The 14754-nt window shown below is 39.4% G+C and overlaps 1 protein-coding gene across 1 annotated transcript; it reads left to right on the top strand.

The window, feature by feature from the left end:
- Positions 1-9988: 9988 nt before the first annotated feature.
- On the top strand, positions 9989-10946 carry LOC119781081 (vesicle transport protein SFT2C-like). Its single transcript, XM_038281440.1, has one exon. It carries the CDS (start codon positions 10025-10027, stop codon positions 10673-10675), a length of 651 nt encoding a protein of 216 aa, XP_038137368.1. The 5' UTR covers positions 9989-10024; the 3' UTR covers positions 10676-10946.
- The last annotated feature ends 3808 nt before the right edge of the window (positions 10947-14754 follow it).

Genomic DNA, 14754 nt, shown 5'->3' with positions numbered 1-14754 from the left:
GATGAAAGGAGATGAAACGTTTCTGGGAATCAGAAGTTAGTTTGGAAAATAAAGTCAGCAGGTTGGAGAAGGAAGAACAGCAGCAGCTGGTTATTAGTTCAGGTGTTAATAATAAAACATAACCAAAGGTGTTTGATAGTAAATGGATTAAATGATTATATCGATATCTTAAAAAATGTAGTAAAATTGATCGATATAAGGGACAATAGGAGGATTTAGTTTAATAAATTAAGAATAAAAAATATACAAAAGTTTAAGATGCTGATTATAAATAAATAGTAATTCTATCAGATGAAGATCACCGATCAGCTGGTAGGGCGGGTGCAGCGGGGGCCAATGATTGGCCAGACTGTCAGTGAAAGGAGGCGTTGGAGCTGCTTCCATAGGGAGAAGATTATTAGTTGAAGAATAACAGACCAAAATAAACTGGAGGAAGTGTTAGGATTCCAGTCTGTGTAGTTTGTTTCTGTGTTTGTCTTCCTTCATCCACCAGGAGGCGCCTGGTCCTGGTCCACCTCCTCTCACACCTGTGGATGGTTACCTCATTACCAGAGTGCTCTTACGCTGCTACCTGCCACTACCTCGATGCCAGAGTCTTTGCCAGTTTAGGGAACTCTAGCCAAGCTGAGTTTTTTTCTCCCTGAGTTTTAACCTCGTTGTTTTGTCTTTGCCTCTGGGCAGGAGGTCATCCTGCAAACTGGATGTTTCGGACCTTCTCTCCCCTGGAAGGATTCTCTGAGCACCAAACTGAGTTCAGGATTCAAGTTTGTGGTTCTGATCAACTTTTCCCCCCAAAGATCGTTTGGGCTTCTCTCTGAGCAGGGGATCCATCTCCACAGCAACCCGTTCAAGTACCGCAGGAAATCTAAGTGTCAGTCAGCCTCTCCGTTCTCCAACTAACAACCGCATTCTGGGTAAACCCTGTCCGCCCTCCATCGAAAAAGACAAACACTGGAACACCCCCACACCGACTGGAGTCAAAGTGTCAACCATTTTCTGGAAACATGAGTCAGCAACCTATTTCTCCTCTTCAAGTTCAAGATTCAAATTTCCCACTGAGCCTGAACTAACCGCAGTGTCTTCCCCTCACCTTCCAGTTCCGGTTGAACAGTGTTCAGAGCAACACTGAGTTCATCTCAATAAACCTGTTAAACTTCCCCTGGTCTCTCTGTTTGGTTTACTGCATGTGGGTCAGATCTCAGTTAAATCATAACAGGAAATTATTTATGGTTGTTTTAAAAGTAATGATTATCTAAGATGGTGAATAATTAACACTTTTGATATTTTTGCTTTTCAAAAACCTGAAATTCACTCAGACACATGTAGTGAAATCACCATTTTATATTAACTCACACAGAAATGCCTAAAGCATCAATAAGTCAGCTATTGTTTTAATTATATTTTCAGAATATTTAATGAGGTTTCAAAAGAATTAAAATTTTCTGAAAATTACTGCAAGAATTCAGGCTTTAAAAGGTTAAAAGTCCCATTCTCAATTTAATTAAAATTCAGTTACAGGCATCTTTCTAAATTCCTAAAACCTCAAAGCTTCATTTAGTTTAAAATTCTGCCTTAAGTTAATAATCGTTTAGTTTCCACAGAAGATGCTAACGTCTGTTTGGTTTCTGCGTCAGAAAGAAAGATTAACTAATTATTTTATTACTGGCAGAACAGAAAATCAATAGAAACTCGAAGCTAAACCAGACAGAATCATCCGGAGCTGCAGTTTCCCGCAGCACCTGAACGCCTCACCCAGGACTTCCGGATTAAAGTTGTGACGACCCGGCGATCCGGTTTCCGAGAGACGCAGAAGATATTGGCGGGAGATTTGAAGAAGCAGATTGCAACCAGCTGAGTGGAGCGACGGGCCGTAGTTCTGATGAATGGCGTTCTGATATGGAGATACGGCAAAATGACAAGGAAGAAATTATGGTTGGAAGTTATTTCTGAAGAACAAAGTAACAGAAGGAAAAATGCTAAACAGATTAAAGCTAATGCTAATGATAGCCGTAGCTACGAGGAAAGAAAACAGGAAGAATGGAAAACTATAATTAGCAGCAAACAGGGACATTTTCATCCTGTTCTAATCACTAAAGCAACAGAAAAGGAAATAGGAATAAATAAATATGTTAAACTGTTAAATAACAGAAGAATCTGGATCTCAGCAGTAAGTTAAAAACAAGAAATGATGTTAAAAATGAAGGAGAAAAAATTAAAGTAAACATCCCCGAATGGCAGCTAGATGAAGAGGAGGCGTTTCAAACGTCCTTTAGAAACATCCATGGAGGAAATGAAGAAAATAAAAGGTGTGAAAGTTACAGAGGCTAAAGACTCCAAACAAACAGAGATGGTATTAAAACAGATAGCAGGAATAATAATGACCTCCAGAGGTGAAAACTGGATGGATAAAGTATAAAGTTAGGGAATTTATTCCTCAACCTTAAGATGCTTTAAATGCCAAAGGATGGGACACACAGTGCATCAGTGTAATGTGGGAGAACACGAGTAAGGCAAATGAATAAGGAAGCTAAACTAAAATGCTGTAATTGTGAGGAGAGCAAAGTGCTGCTAATGTGAGGTTCAGAAACAAGCTAAAGAAGTGCAGAAATATAAAATGTTAAAGTGTCATTCAGAGGCTGGAGGAAAGGTTGGTGCCTTGGAACAAAACAGAATATGAATTAAATGATGGAACGAGGCAGGAGTACCCAGAGAATACACACAAGGAGAGAAAGAACACAGGTTCACAGCAGACATGTAGCCATGAGGGCATCATGGAAGAAAGTTCACTGACTGCAGAAAATAAGGCCTTTATAGCTTTAATATGCAAAGTCATCAAAGTCACATCATGTTCCAGTTATAGAAGCTGCCCTAGAGTTTCTAGATATCACAGACATTAAAGATGAAGATATTCATGCAATGCTAAGCATCAACAACGATGGAGGGTCTAATTAAACTTAGAACCGTTCTCCAGTTCTTCCAATGGAACGATAGAAGTTTGATTGGAAATGGACAAGAGCTTAAAAAGTATTTAATAGATTCTGAAGTTAAATCTGATGTTATTTATGTAGGAGAAACACTAAAACCTCACCTTGATTTTATTCTACCTGGATATGAATCTGTTGGGGGGGGGGGCGGGGGGGCAACATTTGTAAGGGAAGGAATAATTTCCAATGTTTTAATGAACAGAATAGCCTTTGAAGATTTAATAGATGTTAGAAAACTAGAATGTTTAAATAATGGAAAAGGGACTAGAATAGATATTCATTCTAACACGATCACATGCATAGATCTGACTATACTATCAGACAGTCTGGCAGGTTCATGTGAGCAGAATGAGGAGGAAAGCAGTGATAATTATCCGATAATACTAACTGGGAATGTTAGAATAGATGTACAAGAAAAGCCTATTTAGAAGAAATAGAAGTTTGAAAAAGCAGATTGGGAAAAAATTAAAGAAATATGTAAAAAATCAGTAGAATCAATTTCAATAAAGGAAGATATGGAGGAATGTTCTTCTAAAAGTGGTGGAACGATGAATGTAGAAAAGCAATTAAAGAACCTAATAAAGCATTTAGAAAGTTAAAGAAAAATCTGAGTCAAGAAAATTTGATTAACTATCAGAGGAAAAAAACACGTAGAGTTATAAAGAACAGAGAAACACATGGAGAAGTTATTGATCTACAATAGGAGGTGAAGTTAAAATAGGAGAGGTTTGATACTGTTAAAGAAAATGAGTGAAACTAAAAGATTTGATATATGGAATATGGATATGTTAGGCTTATTAAATGTTACCATTTAATAAGCCTGGGAAAAATCCTAACAACGGTGGAAATCATAGATCTATCGGCCTAACATCGTATTTCTGTACAAAAATAATACTAAAAAGACTAAAAGAAACAAGGAATCTCTGCAGCATGTCAGAAAAGGACGTTCTACCATAGATGCTGAAAGTTAGAAATTAGATGAAAAAAGCTTTTGAATGAAAGAAATAATGAACATTGTTTTCTTAGACATAGAAAAGGCTCATGATTCAATGTGGCGGAAGGATTATTAATTTAAATATGATGGGAATTAGAGGTAGATTCTATAATCAGGTTCTAGATTTTCTAACAGAAACTTTAGAGATAAAGTAGGATCTAAAGTCTTAGAACAATTTGAAATAAATAATGGAATTCCACAAGGCAGTGTCATTAGCCCAGTATTATTTAATGTAATGATTAATTATATTTTAATGAAAGTAGATAGAAGGATTGGATCAGCTTTATATGCTGATGATGGCGCCGTTTGGACAAAATAGTAGAAATAGAATCAAGGAGGAAATGAGAGAAATTGAAAAATGGTGATGAATGGGGCTTTAAGATCCGACACGTATATGTTGTAATATGATATGTAGAAAAAAGAACAAGATAAGCAGAATTTGGAATTATATGGTCACAAAATGGAGACAGGAAGTCATTTTAAATATTCTGTAAATGGTTGGATGAAAAAGAAACATGGAGAACACATTTAGAAAAAATAGAGACGAAATGTAAGAAAATCCTAAATCTGATGAGAGCAAAAACAGGAAAAGATGGAGAGAAAGTAAACAATCAGTCCTGCATATTTATAAGGTTTGATGAGATCAATCATAGATGATGGGTGATTATATATGATAGATTATATATAGAGCAGCATTAAAATAAACACATTTAATGAAAATAGAGGAATTAATAAAGCAATGAGAACAACAGCAACTAAAGCAGCAGGGAGAGATAGAAGAAATGCCTTTAGATTGAAGCTTATGGTTGCATATTAGTGTCGTTCACAGGGATGTGGAAATGAAAATATAGCTAAACGTGTTTTAAAGGTTTTGGATGGATAATAAAAGATCAATCAGAAGAATATAAAATAGAAAATATAAGGTTTAATTCACCTAAACTTATAAATTATATCCATATTTGGTTATTTCCAGATATCGAGATAGATTTTAATATAATGGGATTAAAAAAAGAGCAGGTAGACAGAAGGAGATGGCAACTGGCAAATCAATATATAAGAACTAAATATTACAGCTGTTTAGATTTATATAGAGATGATCAAGGAAATGTAGCTAAAGGAATATCCATTCCACTGATGGAGGTAAACATGGAGGAGATGACCTGATTATTTCAGTATAAACAGCAGAAATGATGCAATAATTATAGCATTACAAAAGATAGAGGAAATAAAACCAGAGCGGTTTGTTGGGTTGATTCTTTGGAAAACTTTACAGAATCCAACATTTAAAATCAGAAAAAGAAAATTTATTATTAGAAATACAACAAAGTTTATTCAGAAAACAAAAACTTTTATATAAAAAACATCCTGTATGGGAAAAGAGAAGCTAAGATAATAATTAAAAAAGAAATGAAAGAAAAATAGCGGAATAGATGGAAGATGGATAAAAGAGGAAGAGATGATTATAATGTACAGAAATCTATTGATGCCAAAAGTTTGGTTAGAAAGAAGAGAGGAAAATATTTTAACAAAGCTAAGATTTAATCAGAATGGGTTTAATTAAACATTTTATTAAAGAAAAGATGAATATATAGAATGTAAAGTAATAGAAAATGTAGAACATATTTGATTATATTGTAGGAAATACGATGAAGAAAGGATAAGATTAAAACCAAAAACAAGAAAAATAGGAAGGGAATGACATTTAAAACGATTAATGGGAACAACAAGAGATAAAAGAAACACAGAAAACGGCTTAAAATGCAGGATTATAAGATTTAAAGCAATATGTATAGATGGATGGATGTATATTTGGGTATATATGTAGATATATAGATATGTAGAGATAGATATAAAGTAATGATCCCATTGATATGGCCCGTGCTACATACTCCGCTACAGTAGGTGGCGATATGCACCTAAAAGTTAAGGTTGCAATCTGCCATTCAGGGGCGGAGCTAGACGGGGGGGGGGGGGCAGAGGTGTCCATGGCCACCCTTAGCCCATCATTGCCCCAACCCCCCCCCCCCCCCCCCCCTGTGGCCCCCCCATCATTTATTCCCTCTGAAACAGACGGCGGCAGCAGTAACACTATCAGAGGAATGTTTAAACTTATTAAACATTTACATTTTTCATATATTAATATTTACTTGACAACTAAAACGCTGCGGTTAATTATTCACATCTAGATACTAACATTATAGATGATATGAACAGAATTCATGCTCTTTTAAGAACCTCATTTTGTGTTATATGGAGTAAAGAGAAAATTATGTCTCTGTAAATCAATAAGGAGTTTTCAGTGAAATTATAGATAAATAACTTTAATAATAAGTTAAAATCCATCTAATGTAGATATTAGTACATGTCATATTAATGTTATGCAGAACAATTTGATAAAAGTAGGTAAGTAATGACAAAGGAAAAGATGTTTGCATCAGATATTTTGTACCTTTTTATTTAGGCAGCATGGATGTTTAAATATATGCATCTATTTGTAATTAAAGGAAAACAGTAGAAACATTTAGTTTGTCTTTATTTATAAAATCTGGATGTGGAGCTCGTTCCTGCTGGAACAGAGCAGATGGACCCTTCGGTTCTGGCGCCTGTCACTTTCAGCCCCCCCCCCAGTTTACATTGTTTTTTTTCTGGCTACGCCTCTGCTGCCATTAAAGAAGAAGAAGAAGCACGGGTTTCCTACAGCGGCTCCAGCACCTGAACGCATCACCCAGCCCTTGCGATGACGGGGAGCAGCGGTTCCGGTTCTGTAGTGATGCTGAGATGGAGCCTCATTGAACGTTTGGCCAAATAGCTTCAATAATCCTCACAGTTCATGAAGCTTCAGGTGAACATGTCGCCACCTGCTGGTGGACTGCAGAACTACAGTTAGTAATAGAATATGGGATTTATTTTGTAAGTTGTTTTTTTTTTAAGTGTAAAATTTCTTAGAACAATCATTTAAGGTTCAGTTTTTCATCCATTTTAGTGAAATAAAGTCAAGCTGACAGTGAAAGTGTGCAGATTGGGCAATGATGAACAAAATTAAAGCTGTTAGTCATTTTATTCAAACATGACAGTTTTTCCAGTTTTTGGTTTTAATTGGGTTGGAAGTTATGTTCAACCAATCTTTGGCTAAACCGACCTAATTCTGCAGCGTTTTTATCCAATCTATATTTTAACTAGAGCAAAACAATGAAAATTAGTTACATCAGACAAAATAATTTAGTTTAATAGCAACTTTAAAAGTTAAAGGCAGGTCTTCAACCATCAACCTCTAGAGGGGAAGCCTGTGTCTCTCAGATGACGCCACTAATGTTGTCGTCTGATGAGTGGAGGAAATACTACTTCATTTGATCATCATATTGTTTGATATAACAAAATAGTTTTAAGCAACTAGATTGGTTGTTTTTCCAACCAATCTATTCTTAGAATCTATCCAAACTCTATCCAGCTGACAGCATCTCTCCTCCAAACTCCATCATCCTGACTGAACACTGAGGCTGTTTAGATGCCTGTCAAGATTCTTGCGCTTTCTGAACCATTTTCTGAAGCGGTCACATGGTATCGCGGTAGCGAGGCCTCGGACGTCATCAATTTTGGCCCCTCCCCTAAACGAATCACGCCTCGACACGCGCTGCGTTACTGGACACGCGCCTCGCTCATCTCATGACATCATTCCGTTTGTGACCAGAGGGGGGCAGCAGGCGGCCATTAAACACGAAGATCTTTTTTTAACAAAACATTTATTGAACAATGATTTAACAACAATCAGTAAAAAAAAAATAAAAAATAGGTTGACAACACATTATTATAATCACAGCTTGTTATATTTTAGTTCATCATCATTGGAAATGGTGAACAAAACACTATTAAAACCCAACAGTTGTAAAAAAAAAAAAAAAAAAAAAAAAACTTTAAATCCCAAGAAGAAGAAGAAGAAGAAGGCGAAAGCGGCGGCGGCGGCAGCAGGCCCCATCAGAAGCTCCTCCCCCCACCGTGGCTACAGCAATGGAGACGAGTCACAGCGGTGGCAGATGGTCGTTTGGTGCATGGCGCGTGTTTTGAAGCTGCTCTGCTTGTGGAGAAATGTCCTGGGCCGTGAGTAGTGAGGAAACAGGAAGCGATTCTTGTGGGATGGAAGAGGGAAATAGTGACAATGAAGGTGATTGGAAGATAGCAACATCAAAAAATGAGAAAAAGCTGAAAAAGCAGAGATCAGTTGAAGGGGAATCTAGTTCAGAACAATCAGTGATGATTGATCCATACATTCCAAAGCAAAACTAAATGAGTACAAAGTCATATTTAGAGTCGTTAATCAGGCAGACTCTTTATCAGGCAGACTCTTTTACTGATTGGAATCCGGTTCACTGAACAAAAGCCAAAAATAAACTAGTAGGAGAAGTCAGAGGTGCCAGAATCCTGTACAGTGGAGACCTGCTAATTAACTGCAGAGACAGCGCCCAGCAAGGCAAAACAATACGGATCAACAAGGTGGAGGGAAAAGAGTTCAGTGGAGAACAAGAAGATCAGCAGGGGAGTCATTGGAGGAATTCCTCTAAGAGTTTCTGAAAAAGAGATTCTAGAAAACATAAGCGGTGCAAAAATAAAAGAAGTAAAACGATTAAAAACAACAAGAAACGGAGAAAGATCTGACAGTTTATCAGTATTAATTAAATTAGAGGAAGATCAATTACCAAGCAAAGTATTCATCGGTTACATCAGCTATAATGTTAATAATCCTCCACCTTTGAGATGCTTCAAATGCCAAAAACTCAGACACATAGCAGCAGTTTGTAAAGGGAAACAGAGGCGTGGAAGGACTGCAGGAGAACATGAATATGGAAAAGAAGCTCAATGGAGAACAGCAGTATGGAGAACATCCTGCTGCTTATCACGGCTGTGAAGCAGCAAAAGGTCTGAGGAAATAAAATAATGAAATTTGAGCTCGGAATAACCTACACTGAAGCTGCTAGAAGGATCCCATCTCAGTCAGGGAAAAACAAACCTACAGTTCAACACACAGCAAATTCCAAACCTCTAGAGAAATGTCCAAAAACTGAAGAAGACTCACTAATTGTTAAAAAGACAAATTTTGTTCTATTCATGGTGGAAGTGATTAACTGTAGCACAGACGACAAGAAAAAACGGGGGGAAAAATCAAAATAATAGTGAAGGCTGCAGAAAATTATCTGGACGTTAAAGATTTAAACTGGGAGATGGTTGGAAGCATGATGGGAGGACCGATGGGACCATCAGAAACTGGCAGAGTGACGATGAAGAAATTCCTTTAAGAAGTTTAATTTGCTCTGATTCAAGCTCATCGTTATATTCAATTAAAAATAATCATTCCAATAGTAGACCAGACCTTCTATTGGAGATTCAGTTAATACTTTATAGAATTCAGACCATGGGATTAATTGTCATTTTTACATGGGTTCCATCTCATATAGGAGTAATAGGTAATGAATTGGCAGACAGATATGCAAAACAAGCTTCAAAAAACAGTTACATTGAGATACTGATTCCATTTAGTAAAGAGGAGATAAAATCTATTATAAAACAAAAGGTTAAGGAAAGATGGCAGAAGCAGTGGGAGGAGGAAAGAACTAATAGATGGCTTTATAGCATTCAAAGGAAAGTTATGAGGGGAACAGGAAGAAGTAGAAAAGAAGAAAATATCATATCCAGGTTACGTTTTGGTCATACAGGTTTAAACAGTACATTATTTATAATGGGAAGACATCCATCAGGAAATTGGGAATTTTGTTTTCAAGAAGAGACAGTAGAACATGTTTTGTTGTTTTGTCCAAAGTACTCTGAGGAGAGAAGGAAATTAGAATATCGACTTCTAAAGAATAAGCTACAATTAAAAATATCAGATATGTTGGGATATTGCTCCTCTTCTGAATATTTACGTCATTTATTAAGCTTTCTTAAGAAAACTAAACTGATAGTTGCGTCCTGATCCACACTCCTTACCAGTAGGTGGCGGTAATGCACACCAATAAGTTGCTTGTCAACCGCCATTAAACAAGAAACAACAGCAGCCATGGCCGAACTGAACCGGCAGCTCCAGGAGTATCTCTCCCAGTCCAAGAGCGGCGGAACCAAGTCCAGCTCCAGCACCTTGGTGGAGGTGGGAGAACCGGAGGCGGTACCGGGCAGCTGGTTCGGTCGGTGGTCCAGTCCGTGGTCCGGTCAGAGCTCCGCGGGAAGCAGCGGCTCCTCCTGGCCCTGGTCCTCCGAACCGGACCCGTGCCTCCCCGGGGTGAGCCGGCAGCAGCGGCTGCTGGGCTTTGGCGTCTGCCTGGGCCTGTCGGTGCTCTGCTTCGGACTCTCGGCTCTCTACGCCCCGCTGCTGCTCCTCTACGCCCGGAAGTTCGCCCTGCTCTGGACGCTGGGCTCCCTGTTCGCCGTGGCGGCGGTTTCGGTTCTGCGGGGCCCCAGTAAGCTGCTGTCCGGCCTGCACCGGTCCCCCGGAGCCGCCGCCTACCTGTGCGCCCTGGCTGGGACTCTGTACGCGGCGCTGGGCCTCCACAGCACGGTGCTGACCGCGCTGGGAGCCGGCCTGCAGGGGGCGCTGCTCCTGGGGGGCCTGCTGGCCCTGCTGCCCGGGGGCAGCGCCGGGATCCGGTATCTGAGCGGCTGGACGCTCTCCGTCCTCAAGAGGACCGTTAGCGGCAGAACCATGGCGATCTGAGCGGAACCGACCCGGAGACTAAACCCTCAGCGCTGACTGGCAGGACCACAGACCTAAAGCTGATGGAGGGGGAATAAACCCTCAGCGCTGACTGGCAGGACCACAGATCTAAAGCTGATGGAGGGGGAATTAAACCCTCAGCGCTGACTGGCAGGACCACAGATCTAAAGCTGATGGAGGGGGAATAAACCCTCAGCGCTGACTGGCAGGACCACAGACCTAAAGCTGATGGAGGGGGAATAAACCCTCAGCGCTGACTGCCAGGACCAAAAAACATAAACTGATGGAGGGGACTAAACCATCAGCGCTGACTGCCAGGACCACAGATCTAAAGCTGATGGAGGGGGAATTAAACCCTCAGCGCTGACTGCCAGGACCAAAAACCATAAACTGATGGAGGGGACTAAACCATCAGCGCTGACTGGCAGGACCACAGACCTAAAACTGATGGAGGGGGAATAAACCCTCAGCGCTGACTGCCAGGACCAAAAACCTAAAACTGATGGAGGGGGGTTAAACCCTCAGCGCTGACTGGCAGGACCACAGACCTAAAACTGATGGAGGGGAGTTTTCCCTCAGCGCTGACTGCCAGGACCAAAAACCATAAACTGATGGAGGGGACTAAACCCTCAGCGCTGACTGGCAGGACCACAGACCTAAAACTGATGGAGGGGGAATAAACCCTCAGCGCTGACTGCCAGGACCAAAAACCTAAAACTGATGGAGGGGGGTTAAACCCTCAGCGCTGACTGGCAGGACCACAGACCTAAAACTGATGGAGGGGAGTTTTCCCTCAGCGCTGACTGCCAGGACCAAAGACTTACCACTGATGGAGCCAATCAGCTTGGGGGGGAGGGGTCTGTTTATACCTTTGCTATTAAAACAGCTTCTACCAGTAAACTGGGTTATCTCTGGTCCTTTGCTTAAATCAGTCTTAGTTCTGGTTCCCTACTTCAATGTGACCCTGTTTAAAAATGCAAACCCGGGCAGGCTGGGTTCTGGTTCCACCGCCTGGACGGGTCAGAACTGGGAACCCTGGTTCCTCTGAGGCTGCTCTCTAAAGGTTCTGGGCTCTCCAAAGTGGGACCTCTGGCCTGTAAACAACCTTTGTTCTTCTGAGCTTTTTTCCTGGTCTTCTAGAGGAAAAGTAAACAGATGATGTCATCGCTAACATGAACAGAACCCCCTAACAGACCGGGGGCCTGTTTCAATAAGGAAGTTCAACCAACTCTGAGTTAAAACTTGAACTCTGAGTTGACTTATCCTGAGATTGGAAACTCTGAGTTTTGGGTTTCAGAACAGCTGAAATGAGTTAGTTTAATCAACTCTAAATTGACTGACTCTGAGTTAAGCGCGTGCACCACAACTATAAAAAGCCATTATCAATGGAGCACAGATATTACGAGTCACCATGGCAACAGCATCAGATAAAAAAAAGTGTGCATATTTCTCACCAGCAGAACTGGATGTGCTTATGCAAGCATATGCAGAATTTGAACATGTATTTAAAAAAAAAAAGCAACACGGCTGCAGCGGCGAAGGAGAGAGAGTTAGCTTGGGTGAAAATAGCTGCTCGAGTCAATGCGTAAGTTTACATTTTAATTACTTTTATACAGTGTTGGGTGTAATGAATTAAGTTACTTAAGTCATATAAATACTGTAATTAAATTAAAGACTATAAAACAATAGTGGATTTAATATTAATTTTTAAAAGGTATATTTTGATCTGAACTTTCTCTCTCTAGTTACACACTTTGGTCAATTTAAGATTAATTCATGCAATTGAATATTGTTTATTTGAAAGCATTAGAAGGGCAGTTTCTTGTCTCTCCTTGTATTGTTCAAGTTGTTGAGGTTGATTTGGGATTTAGAAAGTAATTAATAAGTAAGTAAAACAAATGAGTAAGTAGACCAATACTTTCTAGAGACAGTAATTATTACATTAATCTAATTAGACTTGTTGAAGATAAAATCTGTAGTTAGTAATTAAGAACTATTTTAGAGTAACTTACCCAACTGTTATAATATCAGAGGTGAAACTGGAGGAACAGTATTTTATTAAACCTAATTTAGTTTTCATGGATAGGTGCAATCCTGCAGGCATCAAAAGAACATGGCAGCAGCTGAAAATGAAATATAAAAACATACTTCAAGCAGGTAAGCCTTGAGCACATCATGGGAGTAGAGTAGCTACCTGGCTTTACAAACAGGATCATCCATTAAAGGACATGCCATTTCATTCCCTTTGATGCGCTCTACGTGACTGAAATGTGTGCAATGAATATGTCCCCAAAGAATCAATGAGGTGTTTAAACACCACTTCCTCTTTAAAAAAGGGGAGGAGACCAAAATAAACTCTGGATTTTCTGAAGAAAACCTGCTCCCGACCAGGTTAGGTTCACAGAGTAAATTGCCATGGTAACTGACTCTGAGTATAAGTTACCTCTCTTTCAGAAACGGGCTTGACTTACTCTGCTTTCTCAGGTTTAACTTACCTCCCTTTCTGAAACAGAAAACCCAGAGTTTCCCTCATTTCAGGGTTAACGAACTCAGAGTTTTCACTTAACCTCCTTTCTGAAACAGGCCCCGGGTCACAGAACCAAACCAGCAGGTTCTGCTGGATGAAGCCGACAGAGTAACCATCTCCGCCTCATAGACGATCTATGGGAGGGACTAGTTGAGGTTTAACATCCGCCTTCACATTGAAGTGTTTACAGCAGGGGCCCCAGGGACTGCGCTGTGGCCCCTGAGGTTAATCTGGTTTAAATACTCCAGTAAATAAGTCATGTTAGAGATGATGCGTTCACTGTCTATAGATCTGGGGCCTGTTTCAGAAAGGAGGTTAAGTGAAAACTCTGAGTTCGTTAACCCTGAAATGAGGGAAACTCTGGGTTTTCTGTTTCAGAAAGGGAGGTAAGTTAAACCTGAGAAAGCAGAGTAAGTCAAGCCCGTTTCTGAAAGAGAGGTAACTTATACTCAGAGTCAGTTACCATGGCAATTTACTCTGTGAACCTAACCTGGTCGGGAGCAGGTTTTCTTCAGAAAATCCAGAGTTTATTTTGGTCTCCTCCCCTTTTTTAAAGAGGAAGTGGTGTTTAAACACCTCATTGATTCTTTGGGGACATATTCATTGCACACATTTCAGTCACGTAGAGCGCATCAAAGGGAATGAAATGGCATGTCCTTTAATGGATGATCCTGTTTGTAAAGCCAGGTAGCTACTCTACTCCCATGATGTGCTCAAGGCTTACCTGCTTGAAGTATGTTTTTATATTTCATTTTCAGCTGCTGCCATGTTCTTTTGATGCCTGCAGGATTGCACCTATCCATGAAAACTAAATTAGGTTTAATAAAATACTGTTCCTCCAGTTTCACCTCTGATATTATAACAGTTGGGTAAGTTACTCTAAAATAGTTCTTAATTAATAACTACAAATTTTATCTTCAACAAGTCTAATTAGATTAATGTAATAATTACTGTCTCTAGAAAGTATTGGTCTACTTACTAATTTGTTTTACTTACTTATTAATTACTTTCTAAATCCCAAATCAACCTCAACCACTTGAACAATACAAGGAGAGACAAGAAACTGCCCTTCTAATGCTTTCAAATAAACAATATTCAATTGCATGAATTAATCTTAAATTGACCAAGGTGTGTAACTAGAGAGAAAGTTCAAATCAAAATATACCTTTTAAAATTTGATATTAAATCCACTATTGTTTTATAGTCTTTAATTTAATTACAGTATTTATATGACTTAAGTAACTTAATTCATTACACCCAACACTGTATAAAAGTAATTAAAATGTAAACTTACGCATTGACTCTAGCAGCTATTTTCACCCAAGCTAACTCTCTCTCCTTCGCCGCTGCAGCCGTGTTGCTTTTTTTTTTTAAATACATGTTCAAATTCTGCATATGCTTGCATAAGCACATCCAGTTCTGCTGGTGAGAAATATGCACACCTTTTTTTGTCTAACGCTGTTGCCATGGTGACTCGTAATATCTGTGCTCCATTGATAATGGCTTTTTATAGTTGTGGTGCACGCGCTTAACTCAGAGTCAGTCAATTTAG

This window comes from Cyprinodon tularosa, unplaced genomic scaffold, assembly GCF_016077235.1.
Source record: "Cyprinodon tularosa strain WSP-4 unplaced genomic scaffold, ASM1607723v1 ctg1702, whole genome shotgun sequence".
NCBI classification, from domain to species: Eukaryota; Metazoa; Chordata; class Actinopteri; order Cyprinodontiformes; family Cyprinodontidae; genus Cyprinodon; species Cyprinodon tularosa.
This window is presented reverse-complemented; position numbering and strand designations above follow the sequence as displayed.

Excerpts from the sequence above, each read along its gene's own strand:
- LOC119781081 (XM_038281440.1), top strand. The coding sequence starts at position 10,025 with ATGGCCGAACTGAACCGGCAGCTCCAGGAGTATCTCTCCCAGTCCAAG.